Raw genomic sequence first — 14,980 nt, forward strand, 5'->3', positions numbered from 1 at the left:
AAACATGAAGGGGAGAGAAGCGCACGCCTGTTTTCAGTCGGCTTCGTCAAGTAGAACAAAAAACACCAATTTGCTGCAATTTGCTACTGAAGTCTATACAAGTGAAAAGAAACAGCAGGAAAAAGTGGCCTAAATAAGATTACACAGCACGCTCGAGCTTGTACGCCTCGTGTTTTTCTAATTTAGGGAGCAGGACATCGTCACTGCACTGCCGGCCCCTCATAGGTAGACATTCATTCTCTCCATGTAGGAATGTCATAAATAATAAGAACCGCTTTTGCATTATTTGTTTGAGTTATGACAACCATTTGGTATGTGTAGGCTACATGGTATACAGTGCCTCCATTGCTGAAGGTAAATTAATTATGAGGACATCCTGTTAGAGCGGTATGTCTTGGAGCATTAGCGCGTCCATTATTTTTATGGGTTTTATGAACTGCAGCTCTGTTTGGGTTCAAAAAGAACCGGCGTCGGTGACAAATGTTGGACAGACAGAATCGGTATCTGTCTGTCTGTGACGTGGTGGGGAAGGTCCGCTTCTTTACTAATTCAGTTGTTAGACAGAAAACAAGGAGGTGACGACACAGCAGCAGCGGCAGCACACTGAGCGCATTGTTGTAAACAGGAAATATTTGGAGCTTATGTCAGAATGCTTTTCGGTTCTGGTCATCGGGTCGGGATGACTGTGCACTTAGTCAAAGCTGTTATGATGAGACAAGAAAACATTTATTGTGATGCTTTGTGAGGGTAGGGTGGCTCCCACAGCTTCATACACTCCTATAGAGGCTCAGATTGAGCTCTCTGACTGCGATGAATAAACTAGAACAGGGTCTGAAATTTAAAAAAAAATTCCTATATGGAATTTACTTTGAATACGGTTATACAAAGCATATTATATCCCTATTCATATTAATAGGCGAACCCATAAAATGCTGCAACTCATTTTAATTAAGATCAAAGGCTCCTATCTCCAGTCTCAACCCAGCCGCCGTCTCATTGTTACCTAAACTCTCGCAAGTTCTTTGTGGGAGAATATGTTGAGGTGAGAATCAGAATGAACGGGTGCCCACGATCTTAAGAAAACCATTTAAATGAGCTACATGATATACTCCCCGTCTCTCTCTGCCCATTTCTCACCCGGCCTCCCTCCGACTCCCAGCACACTCAGTCTCTCAGCCATCACTTTATGAGATACCTCAGGGTGGATACCAGAGAGAAATCAAGATATAAAAGAATCATGAGGTTACAAGGGAGCTATGAGCCTTTAAACCTGCCCCACAGTGAATACACAGGATGGACAGTGAGTGCTTTTCCAAATAGAAACATACAGAGGACTGGACATTATTAAAAGTATATAGCGGCGTCTTGCAGAACGCACCAACCATCGCACCCTGAAACCACTTTCTGCAACAAAACAAGAGGCGTATATTCTTGGAGGAGTCGGCTCCGCTGTGTGTAGCATGAGGAGGTCTATACATCTATTTTACAGTGCAGACAGACTGTACGCAGGTGTGGCAAATCCAGAACGCAGCTGCGCCTCTGCACTCAGGTCTGCAACTGTTGAACTGTGTAATTAAGGCAATATCAGATCTTGTTGGAAGGGTAATCCCTCCTACACACCCACACAGAAACCTGCAGGCCACCACATGCGATCACGCTAATGATTTGGGCCGGCTTTTGGAGAAGACTAATATTTTATCAGCGTGAGCGGAAGCCAACAATGGGGTTTACATATGTTAACTGCCAAAATCAGGGCAGCATTGTCGCTCAACGCAGTGTGTCTGAGGCCAGCGTCTGGATTTCTTGTGGGGGAGATGCAACAGCACTTGTACGGGGAGAAATGACCCCCGTGCAGCAGGAAAGACGTCTTCCACCGACTGCATATTGAGATCTGATAACTGCCATGGCACATTTCGGTCTGCTCACAGTGACGTTGGTACGATGGTGGCACTGGCATCCTACACAACACAGCCACAGACAGTCTGCTCGTCAGGACCAAGGTGATTCCTCACAATGACTCTGTATTTACTCATGTCGAAGCATCAACCTTGTAATGGACCCTTCAACGTGAGATCCAGTGCACTCTGCATCATTTACATTTCTAATTTATTTATCACCTGAGGCTATGGGGACTTCATTTTTTTCTGAGATCCATTCCCAAGTATTCATACTTACTTGTCTCACAATGAGGGTAGGATAAGGGGGGTGAATGTCGCTCTTTCATTCATGATACTTACTGATGCCTCAGGACAGACAGCGTAAAAACGGGCTACTGAGGCGTCTGGGAGCTACATCCACGTTATTATGGATTCTACATCGAAAGCGTTGCATATTAAATTTGACTTCGACCCAAACTGACTAATAGGGTGGGTGCTGCCAAAAGAGCAAAAACGGGTCCGATAAAGGGGTGGTGAATTGTGTTGACAAGGATATTGAAATAAATAATTAAGCACCCATTCAGGTCTATCTACACGCAGTCGCTGGATCCTACATCTACGCTGCACATTCATGTACGCCTGCACAGCACGCCGCCGTGTAGCCTCCATGATTTCTCTCCACAGTTTTGGCGGAGAGAGGCGTCCTAGCTATCGCGACTACCTGTTAATCCCCGGGCCGGGTCCAGCCCCGCTCCCTCCGGCTGGCGCTCCATTGCTCGGCTTGATGAGCTGTCCAGAGTCCGGTGGTGCTGAAATGGAAGCCGGAGCCCCCGCTGCAGGGACGGCGGGGCCGGGCTGTCCCGCCTGTCCCTCCCCCTCCATACTGGCCTCGTTCCCCATCGCCTCGGGATAGGTCTCGACGGAGAGAAACGCTGTTGTAGATGGTTCTACAGCTGCGGCGGAAACTCGGATGAAACTCAGCGCTGCTCCTCTTCCGCCATCATCACCTACAATTCAGCATCCCGCACGGAGCACGCGCGCTGACGGAGAGGGCGAGGGGAGCGCGCTGACGCAATGGGTGGTGACTTGTGTGGCTCGTACGTGCGCGCTCCCGGCGCCCAGTTATCTCCAGCCTCAAGTCACCACGCAAAATACCCCCGAGCCCTCTACTGCGCATGTGCGGAGACCACTGAGACCTCCCCGATTCAATTCACGTCTTTGCCTTTATAGAGCGTCTGTTTTGTAACCTAAATGATGAAGACAATGAGCAACGCGGGCTGCGTGTTTGAAATGTGGCCATCCGATATCACATTTGACAGCGTTTTGTGTTTTCGTTTCTGTGAGGCGGACAGCATGAGACGAAAAATAAAATATAATTCAACCTTGCAATATAAACTCAAGGATAATCTCATCTTGTCGTGATCATATGGTCACATTTACCTCCCTGGATGATGTCAAATAAATATCAGATTCATTTGAGCCACTTTATCCAGCAGAATACAACATTTTGTAACCTCACATAAAACACAAAGTGAGTTTCAAAGATGTGTAGAGTTAACTGGAAATGATTTGGCCTATACTGATAATTTAATCACAAACTCCCACAAAGCCAAAACAATTAGTCTGTCAACTGGCAGATAATTAATCAGCAGCTATTTTTGATGAATGCCTGAGCTTATCTTTTAAGTCGTTTAAGCAAAAAAGGCCAAAAATTGCCGGAAGCTTATCAGATGTACATTTGCTGGTTATCTTGGTCTTCTGTGATCTTAAACTGAGAACTTCTGGATAAAGTCAGCTATTTAAAAATGTCATCCAGAGCTTTGGGAAATTGTGGCCTTATTATTTAAAACTAAATGAATATCAGCTAATTGAAAGAAATGAAGATGAATTAATAATGAAAATATTAGATTTTTAGTGTATTTTTTTATTCTTACAAAGGTTTGATGTTAAGCTAATGTATGAACTTAAAAATAATTAATACCTGCGGCGATGACAACACCACAGCGAGATGAATAATTCAATGTCTATATCTTGTTCCACAAACATGAAGCTGATGAAGACAGTTGAGGGTCTCGGTTTATGTGTCTTTACCAAATTACAGGCAAACAGCGGTGACATAACAGCAGAGCTTGGATTTATTTAAGTCAAACATCTGCTGCACTGAAAATGTGTGGCTGAGGGGTATTTTTTTTAGCTCCCACTCCCACATAGGCTACTGTGTGTACTTCACTGCTCTGCCTCTGAGCCGGTGTCATTATTACAAGCTCATCATACCAGTGCTCAAACGTGTCCCGAGGTACGGACTAACAGCATCAGACGAAAAACAAAACTGCCAAAACACTTGTGTCACAGCTGATTGCTTCACTCATGATACGTCCAGTCAGTGTTGTATATTAGAAAAGACCAAGTAGGAAACTGAACGTAGGTTGTTTTATTCAACAAAATGATAAACTGCAGAGGCAGAGAAAATGTTGCTTTAACGCTGAATATTTATCTGAATACACGTGCGTTACAGCCACAACACAATCAGACTGCAGCAATCCATTGTTTTCTTCGTTGTGAATGATTCTACATAAGGTGTTGTGTGTAGATCTGAGCTGGTCCCACTCCTCCTCCTCCTCCTCTCTGAATGATTGCTCTCCCTAGTGTACGCCGACTGTCACTACAACACTTACTTCTATCTAATAAACAAATCTAATCTAATAAACCTCTTAACACTTTGTAACACATTTATTTTGCAAATTAAACCTTCCGCCGATCCGCTCGACTATTATAAGCAGCATTCCTGCCGCTTTCAAAGAAAAAAAATAAATTAGATTACAGCGAGATAATTTCACTGACTTTATTGTAGTATGAAACGGCAAGCACAAAGAACGACTGGATTCAGTGTACAGGCGAGCCAATTAACACATACATATGTACAAAACACACACACTCTGCACAACCTAATATTCGCTCACTGCGAGATCCGTCTCAGGTACAAAAATAACAGAGGAGTTTGTTTTTCATTCGCAGGACCTCAGGAGACACACAGACACAGCTAGAGACCCTTGGTTGGAAAGACATTCCAGTGAAAAGAAAAACCCTGATGCGCTATGATTCATCGAGATTAAAATTGTCCATATATAAGGTGATTAAAAGACAATTTTGATGCTATATAGTGAATTATTTACACTGTATGCTGAAGGTGAAATTCAGTGGACCAATAAAACACCACCCCTTTTTTTGTTTGTTTGGTTTTTTTGTCAAAACATTCAATACTTCATTGGCACTGTGAAAACATGAAAGAGAGTTGAAGAAATATTGACTTCTGGTTACCAAAGTGTGTATATATAGTGACATACAGAGAGATTTTTGAAGAATATTCCAACAAATAACTATTATACTGACCACAAAACTGTAGAGAAGTTCTTTCAGTAAAAAACATTCAGGGGCATCGCTGGGATCATGCCTTCTTTTCATATGTACAAACTGGAGATAGCAATGGCACAAGAGGGAAATTTACATTGAGTCTAAAATGGTAGTACATATATACAAAAATGATAAAAGAACTGACCGAACAAATGGTCGATTTCATGAAGCAGAAGAGGCTCTGGCTTAAGAAAAAAAAAAAAAAAACACTAAACAACCTCAAGGAGAGTTTCAGGAGTGCAGCAATTTCTCTTTTTTTTTTGTCTGTGGTGATTGCTTGGTGCTCACAGGTTGCTTACAGAATTTATGATTGTTTGTGTTTACTGGCGTTTGGCTTTGTAAGGTCTGGAGCGTTTCCTTCGATCGGGCTTCCTCTGTTTGTGCAGGCGGCCGATGCTCACCCCCTGCCGCCGACGCACGGAAATGTTTTGCTCGACGAGGCTGGCCAACATGCCTGCAGGAGGACACCCAGGAAGGATGAAGAAAGGAGCGAAAGAAATAATAATTAGCAAAATAGCCAAAAAGTCTGTTTTATTAGGTTGGTGAAGAAAAAAAATTTGTTTTATAAGTACGTCTAACAGGTTTTTTCCCCCCCATTTACTTTATCATTGCCAAAATTCTTAGTCACTAGAACCACAATCCGTAATTACAGTGTGATTTGAGTGGCAAGATTTGAAGCATTTACCACTGAGAATGAAGAATTTAAATGAAACCTCAAGATGTCAGAGGAAAGAGAAGACAAAATAAACCGTAAAGACATGTAACAGGCAGTGATCGGGTTTACCTTCTTGGGCCAGCATGGATATAAAGGTGCAGATAAACTCGTCATAATTGTGGGTCCTCCTCTGATCGTCAATCTGAACAAATGAAAACATTTAGATATCCATTAAATTCCAATAAAGCCAAAGTCCCACCGGGGATTACTGGATTGCAGGTAATCAAAACCTACTTTGTATTTCTTCCTCTTTTCCACTTCCTCCTTCAGATACACCTCGTAATTGGCGATGTCAGCCTCCACACACTTGAGCAGTGCGAGCAGCTCCTGCAAAACAGACACAACGAACGGCTCTGTGTTTGTTTATTATATATTTTAGTGCACAGCTTCAGCAGCAGCAGCTCCCTAATTGGCAGCAGCGGCTACTATGAAGCGAAAAAGAAACCGTGGCAGGCTGATATGCATACCAAGGTGCACACTACAGCACAGTACAACACAGGGAATCTGCTGGACTTACTTTTGGTGAGTACTTGTCCCCGGGAGGCTTGCTGTCTGCAGCAGTGTCCACGGCGCTGAGCTTTTCCTTGCTGGGCTTCACCTCCGCCCCATCTTTGTTCTCCTCTTCTTTCTTCACCTCTACAGATGGTCCTTCATCTCCCTCGTTCGCTCCTTCCTTTTTATCTGCTTGCTCTTTGTCTTTCGCCTTCTCTGGAGTGCAGGGCCTCTTTGTGCCATCAGCAGCCAAATCTGTTGCAGGGGTAAAGAATAATAAACTATTTATCAAAATTAGCCACACACAGACAATCCATTATTAAAAATAGCCCGTTACACACACACACACACACATTAGCCCAAATTGTTTACTTCTACTGTCTAAAAATGATGAATATGCTCACGTGACGGACTCAAAAGTTTACTTCAGGAGAGGCTCTGAAACCACCTTCATAAACAACATGGACGACAGTAATGATCCTGTGTACTCACCAGATGGAGGGAGAGCATAGATGACTCCGTCCTCCTGTAGGTGCAGCAAGGCTACGCTGACAGAGGGACCGAGTTCTCTCACAGCTCGGTTATGTCTGGAGTCTAGCCTCAGCATCTCATCTTCGCCGAACAGCACGCGAGACAGATGGGATGCAACTGGACTCGACGGGCGTGTAGCAGCCTGGGAGCGCGCCGGCGAGCGCAGCGGGGAGTTGAAGGCGCTGCCAATCTCAGAAGCTGTGTCGGTGCTTTCGTTGCTCGGCGTGGGGGAAGGCTGTGAAGCAGATGTGATACAAATGCCCCCGGTGCGACCCTCGGTGCGTACAGATAGGGGTGTGTTCAGGGCATCTTTCCTTTGGACCTCTTTCTTCAGCTTCTCAGCCAAAACGCTGAGGGCGAGCTGGCTCTCCATTCCGGTGGCAACGCGCCCTGTTCGCGAGCGCAGACTTGCCTTCCGTCTGACCCTGAAAGAAAGCAACACTTATGAACTCTAATTCGAAGAACTTTAGCTTCAGGTCCGCATCACAACAGGAAACAGAGGATAAAATGATCAGTTCTTACCTGCTGGATGTGCCTGCAGATGCAGTCACTTCTTCCTCATCGTCATCGTAGTCATCTTCATCGTCCGAGTACGGAGGCTGAGGGGGACCCGGCATCCGAGAGCGACCCACACCGGCTGCGAGGTCTTCCTCCTCCTGGCAATCAGAGAATCTTTCATAAACCTCCACAGAAGAATTTGCTAAAGCCACAAAAATGATTTTACGAGCCCCCAAAGATACATTTATGAAGCTTAAAATAACACCTGAGAAAAATATTAAAACCAAATTGCCTTTGAATCACCTCTGCAGGATAAAGTTAGATTATTTTATTTTTTTTTATTAGCAGCAGCTTTTTAAAGAAGCAGCATCGGTCCCTAGTGTGCTGAATCCACATGGCTTCAGGAGAGAGAAAAGAGAAAAACAGCCTTTCAGTGACAAAATCTGAGAGAGGAAGAGAGTGAGAGAGAATACACAAAATGTTTGCAAAGTCAAATCAAAGACAGAGAAATGGGAGCTCTGCCCTGTTCTGGAGAGTGGAGCGATAATGTGCAGAATATTCTGGAGCTAAAACTTCAGTGCTGCATGAAACACACTGATCAAATGCATTTCCATAGAAATATATTAGATATATATTATCCCAAAAATGTGCATGTGACTGGAAAAGAACAAAAAAAAACAGCCTTTGATGCTTCTCTTTACCAAGTAACTGCACAGTAAAGTCTGGTAGTTACTCTGCATTTTCTAAAAGGTACAGAAAATACAGTCAACTAAACAACCAAAGACTAAAGATAATTGTTTCATTATTTTTTCCAGAGAAAAATGATTTTTTTCCATCTTATGAAATGAAGTGTTTCTACATTTTACTGTCTTAGATTACAGTAAACTCTGCATATTTTGGTGTTGGACTCTTGATCAGAGAAGAAGATCAGCAATCTGAAGGCATCATCTTGGTAAATTCTTTTGGGCTTTTGTTGCCATTACGGCTCAAATGATAAATTACCGTAATTTTCGGACTATTGAGCGAATCTGAATATAAGCTGCACCCACTAACTTTAAAAAGAAAACAAGTTTTGTACATATACAGGCCGCACACAGGCTGTAAAATACAGCAGCCCACCAGGAAAAGTCATTGATCGCTAACTTTATCGTCCTCCTGCACTAAAACCACTAAAGACGCTTCTTCAGTGTCGGAATTGAACAGCCTCAGAATTACTTCATCGCGCACTTCCTCAGTCTCTCTGTCGCTCTCAGTGTCACTTTGGTCTCGAGGAAAATTCGTACAAATCCATAAATTAGCCGCATCATTGTTTAAGTCACAGAGTTCGAAGCGTGTGAAAAAAGTAGGGGCTTCTAGTCCAGAAATTACGGTAATCCTGTTGCAGACACTCTACACCTCTCTTCTTACCTGCATTGGAGACTTGGCGTAGTTGTGGTTGTCCAGGAAGGCAGGCAGGCGCTGAACTATGGGGTTGGGGCTGGTGACCTGCTGGGCTCCTCCTCCGGTGGGGACCGCTGGTTTGCCCATGACCTTAGAGTTTCCTGAAGAGTTGGAGGTCTCTTTAGTCTGAACTCCTGACTCATCAACTGAATCTAAAACGAGAGGCGGCGTATGCTTATGCATCAGTTTAATGTTTATTTTAAGCTCCGACGCAACTTAAAGGATAAAAGTCAAAGACAGACAGTCGGAACAGAGCAAATGAAATCACCTGAAGAAGCCGGATCGGACCCTTGGGATGTAACCGGCTCTGCATCTGCTTCTTTCTTGATGGTGCTGTCATCAGGAGAAGAAGAGTCCTGCTGCTTCTTGTCATGGACAAGTTCAGGCTGAGTGAGCCGGATCATCTGAGGACATGATGACACACTTTATCAGCCTCCCCGAAGAGCATACACAGACACTCCACAAGATATTCACCAACATCAGTTCACGTGATAAGAGAGAGATCCTGCTCACAAACCTCCACTTAAAAAAAAGTTTAACATAGTCTCACAATTACTCAGACTTAAGCTATTGTAACTGACTTGAGAGGAAACTTAGTTCAGTTCAGCTCAGTTCCTCACCTTCTGTAGACCCTCCAGGACGGTCTGTCGATTCCTCTTTAGAATTTCCAGTTTGGACTCGTACTTCATTCTGCGGTCAGGCACCACCGCCATCAGGTTGAAGCGGATGTCATGGTACGGCTCACTGAGAAAGAGCAGAGGAGCAGCATGAGAATGAAGCCCTGAAGGTGGGTATAGAAGCTAAACCGCCACCACTTGAGCTAACCGGTTCACTCACCCGGCAGTGGCCAGTCCAATCCGCTCCATAATAACGCGCCGAGCCTTATCGGTCCATTCCTCCTCCTCACCCCAGGGCCCTAAAGTATAGTGCAATATCATACTTCATTTAGGTGGCAATTTCCTAAAGGTAAGTGCTTCACAACTGCAGACGGACAACAGGAAATGCATTTTTTAAACCAACTGCAAAGACTTTAAATAACCACGTCAGGAAAAACGCTGCATTGTTTAACAGCAAATCTTCTTGGTCCCCGTTTGGATTTGTGGACAACTAATGAGGTCGAGTCTGATTTCAGGCTGTGCACCAGATTCACAACTGTTGATTTAAAAATGCAGCAAAGGGAAATTATGAAATTCTTGCACTGAACTCTGTGTCAGTGTGTGAGTCTCACCATGGTCGATGGGGTAAGCCTTGAGTCCATCAAGCTCAAAAAGGCGGTCTTTGATGGGCACATAGCTCACAAAGTGGAAGGCTTCCATGGTCCGCACTGCACTGATGCCGTTCTGTTTCTCTGGCAGGTGCCTGGGCTCCGGTCTCCATAGAAACACAGAAAGAGAGCTTGAGAAACCGATGAATGCACAAAGCCTGACATCTCCCACAGCATGGCAGAGCAATCACACAAGGTTTTTTTTCTTCTTCTTTTTTTTCTTCTACAGACTCAGACACACCTAAAAATGTGAAAAGGATTCACTGACTGCAGCCTACCTGGCATGGCTGTTATGTGCTCGAGCAAGCTCTGGGGCATTTCCGATTGCGTAACCTTTGCTCTGAAAAATACATAAAAAGTGAAAGTTAAGCGTGACAGTGCGAAAGGCGAAGGGAGAGAGAGCGCAAAAAAGAAACGAGCAATTCAGACCAAGACGTTGATACGAATGTAAAAAAATATCCTGATTTGAATCTCAGAGCCGATTATCAAGTGAGAAGTGTAAATACACCATCAGCATAAATCAAAACGGCATTCATGAGCGAGTGTGAGGACTTACTTCTGGACTGAAGCCTTTAGTAAAAGCCTTCATACGACTGAGGGTGGTGCCAAGTTCAACTCCGCTGCAGTTGAGGAGGACGCTCAGCAAAGCGTGGGTGGCACATGAATTTGGTATCAGCTGGTTGTCAAATGACAGACATGAAGAAAAACAAATTAGATGTTGCATTTTAGTTTCCTTTTGCAAGATACAAATACAAAGATGTGCACTATTGAAGGGCTTGTTAACTTTGCCCTATTCTGGGGCACTAGTGGTTGAATCCAGCTCTGCTTGGTTGGATAAGTTGGATGAATGTCAGGATGAATGCGCACCCTTTCATGACCAAAAATGTCCCTCTGTGTTCTTGTAGATATTTGTTTTTTAGTCTTCTTCTTAACTGGGAAGTCTCTTTAGAACAGGGGTCTCAAACTCGTGGCCTGTGGGCCAATTGAGGCCCGTGGGATGATATTTTGTGGTCCCCTACTTGACATCAAAGTTCAGCGTTAGTGTGGCCTTTTTTCTCACGTGCACTTGTGCAAGTCGTTGCCCTGAGCGTTTAATATTTTTTATCACTTGTGGGCTACCGTAGCTCAGGCTCGTGACAGCAACACGAACTAGCAACGTTAGTCACTTGAAACTTGGGCGTGTCACCAAGTGGAGAGAAAATACATCCTGTCACCCTTTTTTTCTATCTGTGTGAAAAGCTCTTCTCCACCATGAACTGTAATAAGTCAAAGCACAGGTCCAAACCTACTGATGAGCATCTTCAAGCCACACTGAGGGTCTCAAATGTTTCCTCTCTCAAGCCAAATGTGGCTCAGCTGTGTAGGAGGAAGCGCTGCAGGTCTCTGGCAGCAAGGAGGAGGTAAGACGAGCCCTATGTTCTGAAGCATGTTCATGTTCTGAATTGTTATTAATGAAGATTGAGAAGATTGGATCAGTTGTTTCTGGAATACTTGAAACCCTTTTTTGGTGGAATACTTGATGTGGCCCAGCCTCACTCAGACTATCTCTAGCGGCCCCCAGATAAGCTGAGTTTGAGAGCCCTGATTTAGAATGAGATCTTTCAAATATGTTTTAGGAGTTTCTTTTAATATTACAGGGACGACTAAAGAAAGAAATGGTGGGAATGATGTGTTAAAGGGTCTGGGAAGGAATCAAATCTGGACCATTGCAGTAAAGTCTAGGTATTCTACTAGATGAGGAATGGTAATAGTAGTTGGTCAACAAAAAATAGACCCAAATAGAAAATGCCTCAGCTAACCTTATTTTACCAATGACTGCATGCATAATATAAGCATTAGAATTCGCTTTAATAAATATAATATCTGTATTCATACTGCAAAATAGTGAAGCATTTTTTTCCAAATAGCAAACGAAAAATGCCTCAAAACACAGTTATTTAGTGCAAATGTACCGTGTTTCCTGTGAATAAAGTTTGCTCAGGAGCAACCTACCGTAATTATATAATGCACAGCACCACAACGTGTAACATCTGCAGAAGGTTTAATGACTGATTAGAAACATCCATGATCAGAGAAGCGCTTACCTGATGAGCGAAGAACATATCATTTACGATTTCCTCATCGATGACGGAGGTCTCATCCACCAACGTGTTGACTTTCCTCCTGGACCGACGCTCCTCGATCCACTTGAACAGGAAGATGAAGCCATAGACCGGACTGGAAGATAAAATCACCAGTTTTTACAAGTTGCTGCTAAAAGTTTAACGAGACGGTAGAACGGTGTTTATAGTCAGACGTACGTGTTGAATGTCAACAGCAGTTACTAGGTAGTTTTGAATGAAGAAAAGATCGAACATCGGCCAAACTGATGATCAGATCTGATAGTTTTCCGATCATTGGTATTATTATGTGTTTTAACCATCTCCTTAAAATGTGCTACCGCCTTTTCTTTATCTTTAAAGCTAATTCACGAGTCCCACATCCCCATGTCTGCACGGGTACATGCCGAAAATCGTGTCATCCACCCAAGTCCATGCAATCCTTTGTGGACATTCATGTGCAGCCCTAAATGTGCGAAATCCCGGACCATCAGCACTGCAAGAGTCCCCAAATGCACACCCATCCATCCACTACCTATATGCCGCCTAATCCTCACCAGGGTCGTGGGGCGCTGGAGTCTATCCCAGATGACTCAGGGTGAAGGCAGGTTCACCTGGACAGGTAACCAGTCTATCACAGGGCTACACTTAGAGACAGACAACCAAGCACACTCACATTCACACCTACAGACAATTTAGAATCACCAATTAACCTCAACATGTTTTTTGGACTTGTGGGAGGAAGCCGGAGAACCCGGAGAGAACCCACAGGGAGGACATGCAAACTCCATGCAGAAAGATCCCGGATGTCCTCACCAGGACGTGAACCGGCGACCTTCTTGCTGTGAGGCAACAGTGCTAACCTCCGCGATACCTTGGTTGCCAACTGCACATGTGGCAGGAAAACAAACAGCACTTACCACAAACATCTGTCATAAGGAGAGACCACGTAACGTACACTCACCGTCTTCCACACCTTTACAGTTAAACATTACACGAGTTGTAATAGAAGTAGCTGCTGCCAGACTTTGGAGGGGCTTTGATTTGTGCACGCTGTACTTCAACGGGACCCAAACACAGTAGGAAGTTCTAAACTCTCTAGAAAGCCTGTATTTTTCCAGGTCATAATGCTACTACTAGCTGCTGCATTCCCTAAAAAGTGCAAAGTCCCAGGCAGCCTTTTAGAGGTCCTGGGACTTTTTCTGTGATCGACATGAGAGGCAACGAGACCGTAACCCGATGCGTACCTATTATAGTATGAATAATGGTACATCAATTGGAAATATCAGTTATCACTCTCCTTGAATGGGAATAATTGGTATCAGGAGGACGTTAGCCAAGCTGACATCCATCATGGACAACACCTGTCACCCCCCGTATGACACTGTGGGGACTCTGAGCAGCTCAGCAGACTGATCCACCCACGGTGTAAGAAGGAGCGCTACCTCGGGTCCTTCATCCCAACCGCTGTGAGAATCTACAACAACTTGTTCCAGTTCTTCTCTCCATACTGCATCTTTGTATAACATATAATATTATACGCAGGTTTTCTCACGTGCAATACAATCCTTACTGTGTGCAATTTATCTGCCTTATGGGCAATAATTGTACCATATTTTATTGTATTCTATTTATCTTTTTTATTTTTAATTCACAGTAACAATTATATGGACCTATAGTGTATATAGTGTGTGTGCTCTATCGTACTACATTTCCCAGGTCTTACTATTTATAGTTTATTTGTTCTTTTTTCTTCCTGTCACTTTTTTGTGCTCTTTTCCAGTTTCCATACTGCTGCAACAATGGGAGTTTCCCCCATTGGTAGTGAAAAATAAAGTGCAATCTAATATAATCAATACCAACCCTAAAAGGACCAAATCAGTCAACCCACAGATTAATATCCAGATACGTACCTCTGGCACTTGCTTTGAAGATCATAGATTTCCTCCACTTGGACCCCTTTGACACCTACAGAATAAACACAGTTAACAGGAATCCACTGCAGCACTGTGGGACTTTTAACTCTCATGTGTGTCAGCTACTCACCGAAATCCTCCACCAGCAGAGTGAACAGTCCTGCAAGTAGAAAACATTTGAGATTCAAAAAACGTAGTAAAGCTACTACAGCACAAACATGAACCACCACTGTGCGCACGTAGTCCTCCGTAGTTTCTCCGCCAAAATCCACCACAACACGCTCATTGACGTTTTACCCAACCGTGTATTGCACTGAAGTTTGTTACGTCAAGCAGCTTAGGGAGCTAATTTGTCCATCTGGCTTAATGGTGAAGCTAACGCTGGTTAGCTGTTGTGTCTGTCGATGTTTCTCACCTGGATCACTCTCGAGCTCCAGCCAGCCTTTGTTCATTTTTGCATGTGTGCACAGCGGACTAAATATTTAAGACGTCCTCCAGTCCATGTCCGAAGGCAGGCTGAGAATCTCCAAACATAACGCCGCATCCATTCACGAAACAACTGTGGAGTGCTCAAGATAAACACAATAGAGACAGAACTGGCCGCCTGCGAAATCCGTCATCAAGGAACGACGGGGGGTCGCGAAAAACAGTCCGACGTGCAACTTCCGGTAGTCGAGCCGAATAGAAAGAAAAAAAAAATCCGACACACTGGAAGAAAAAAAAAAAAAACACTGAAT

General features: G+C 44.0%; 2 protein-coding genes across 4 annotated transcripts in view; both read right to left on the reverse strand.

The window, feature by feature from the left end:
• bsnb (bassoon (presynaptic cytomatrix protein) b) overlaps positions 1-2,777 on the reverse strand; it is a 60,454-nt gene extending 57,677 nt beyond the window's left edge. Inside the window, exon 1 of the mRNA XM_008285185.1 lies at positions 2,599-2,777. Coding sequence (XP_008283407.1) covers positions 2,599-2,777 — 179 coding nt within the window. The remainder of the gene's footprint in view (positions 1-2,598) is intronic.
• Positions 2,778-4,705: 1,928 nt separating this feature from the next.
• Positions 4,706-14,863, reverse strand: bap1 (BRCA1 associated deubiquitinase 1). Of its 3 annotated transcripts, none has more exons than XM_008285215.1 (17): positions 14,659-14,863; positions 14,374-14,403; positions 14,241-14,295; positions 12,313-12,445; positions 10,785-10,904; positions 10,507-10,568; positions 10,193-10,335; positions 9,802-9,880; positions 9,585-9,708; positions 9,233-9,368; positions 8,932-9,065; positions 7,549-7,682; positions 6,988-7,451; positions 6,521-6,753; positions 6,238-6,330; positions 6,073-6,145; positions 4,706-5,742 (listed from the first exon to the last, which is right to left on the reverse strand). In XM_008285215.1, the coding sequence occupies exons 1-17, from the start codon at positions 14,693-14,695 to the stop codon at positions 5,609-5,611; spliced, it is 2,184 nt and encodes a 727-aa protein (XP_008283437.1). In that variant the 5' UTR covers positions 14,696-14,863; the 3' UTR covers positions 4,706-5,608. The 3 variants fall into 3 exon arrangements, with proteins under 3 accessions (XP_008283437.1, XP_008283429.1, XP_008283420.1); XM_008285207.1 differs by having other exon boundaries at positions 6,521-6,750; positions 8,932-9,116; XM_008285198.1 differs by having other exon boundaries at positions 8,932-9,116.
• Positions 14,864-14,980: the final 117 nt, after the last annotated feature.

The sequence above is a fragment of the Stegastes partitus genome, unplaced genomic scaffold (genome assembly GCF_000690725.1).
Source record: "Stegastes partitus isolate 25-593 unplaced genomic scaffold, Stegastes_partitus-1.0.2 Scaffold10, whole genome shotgun sequence".
Lineage (NCBI taxonomy): Eukaryota > Metazoa > Chordata > Actinopteri > Pomacentridae > Stegastes > Stegastes partitus.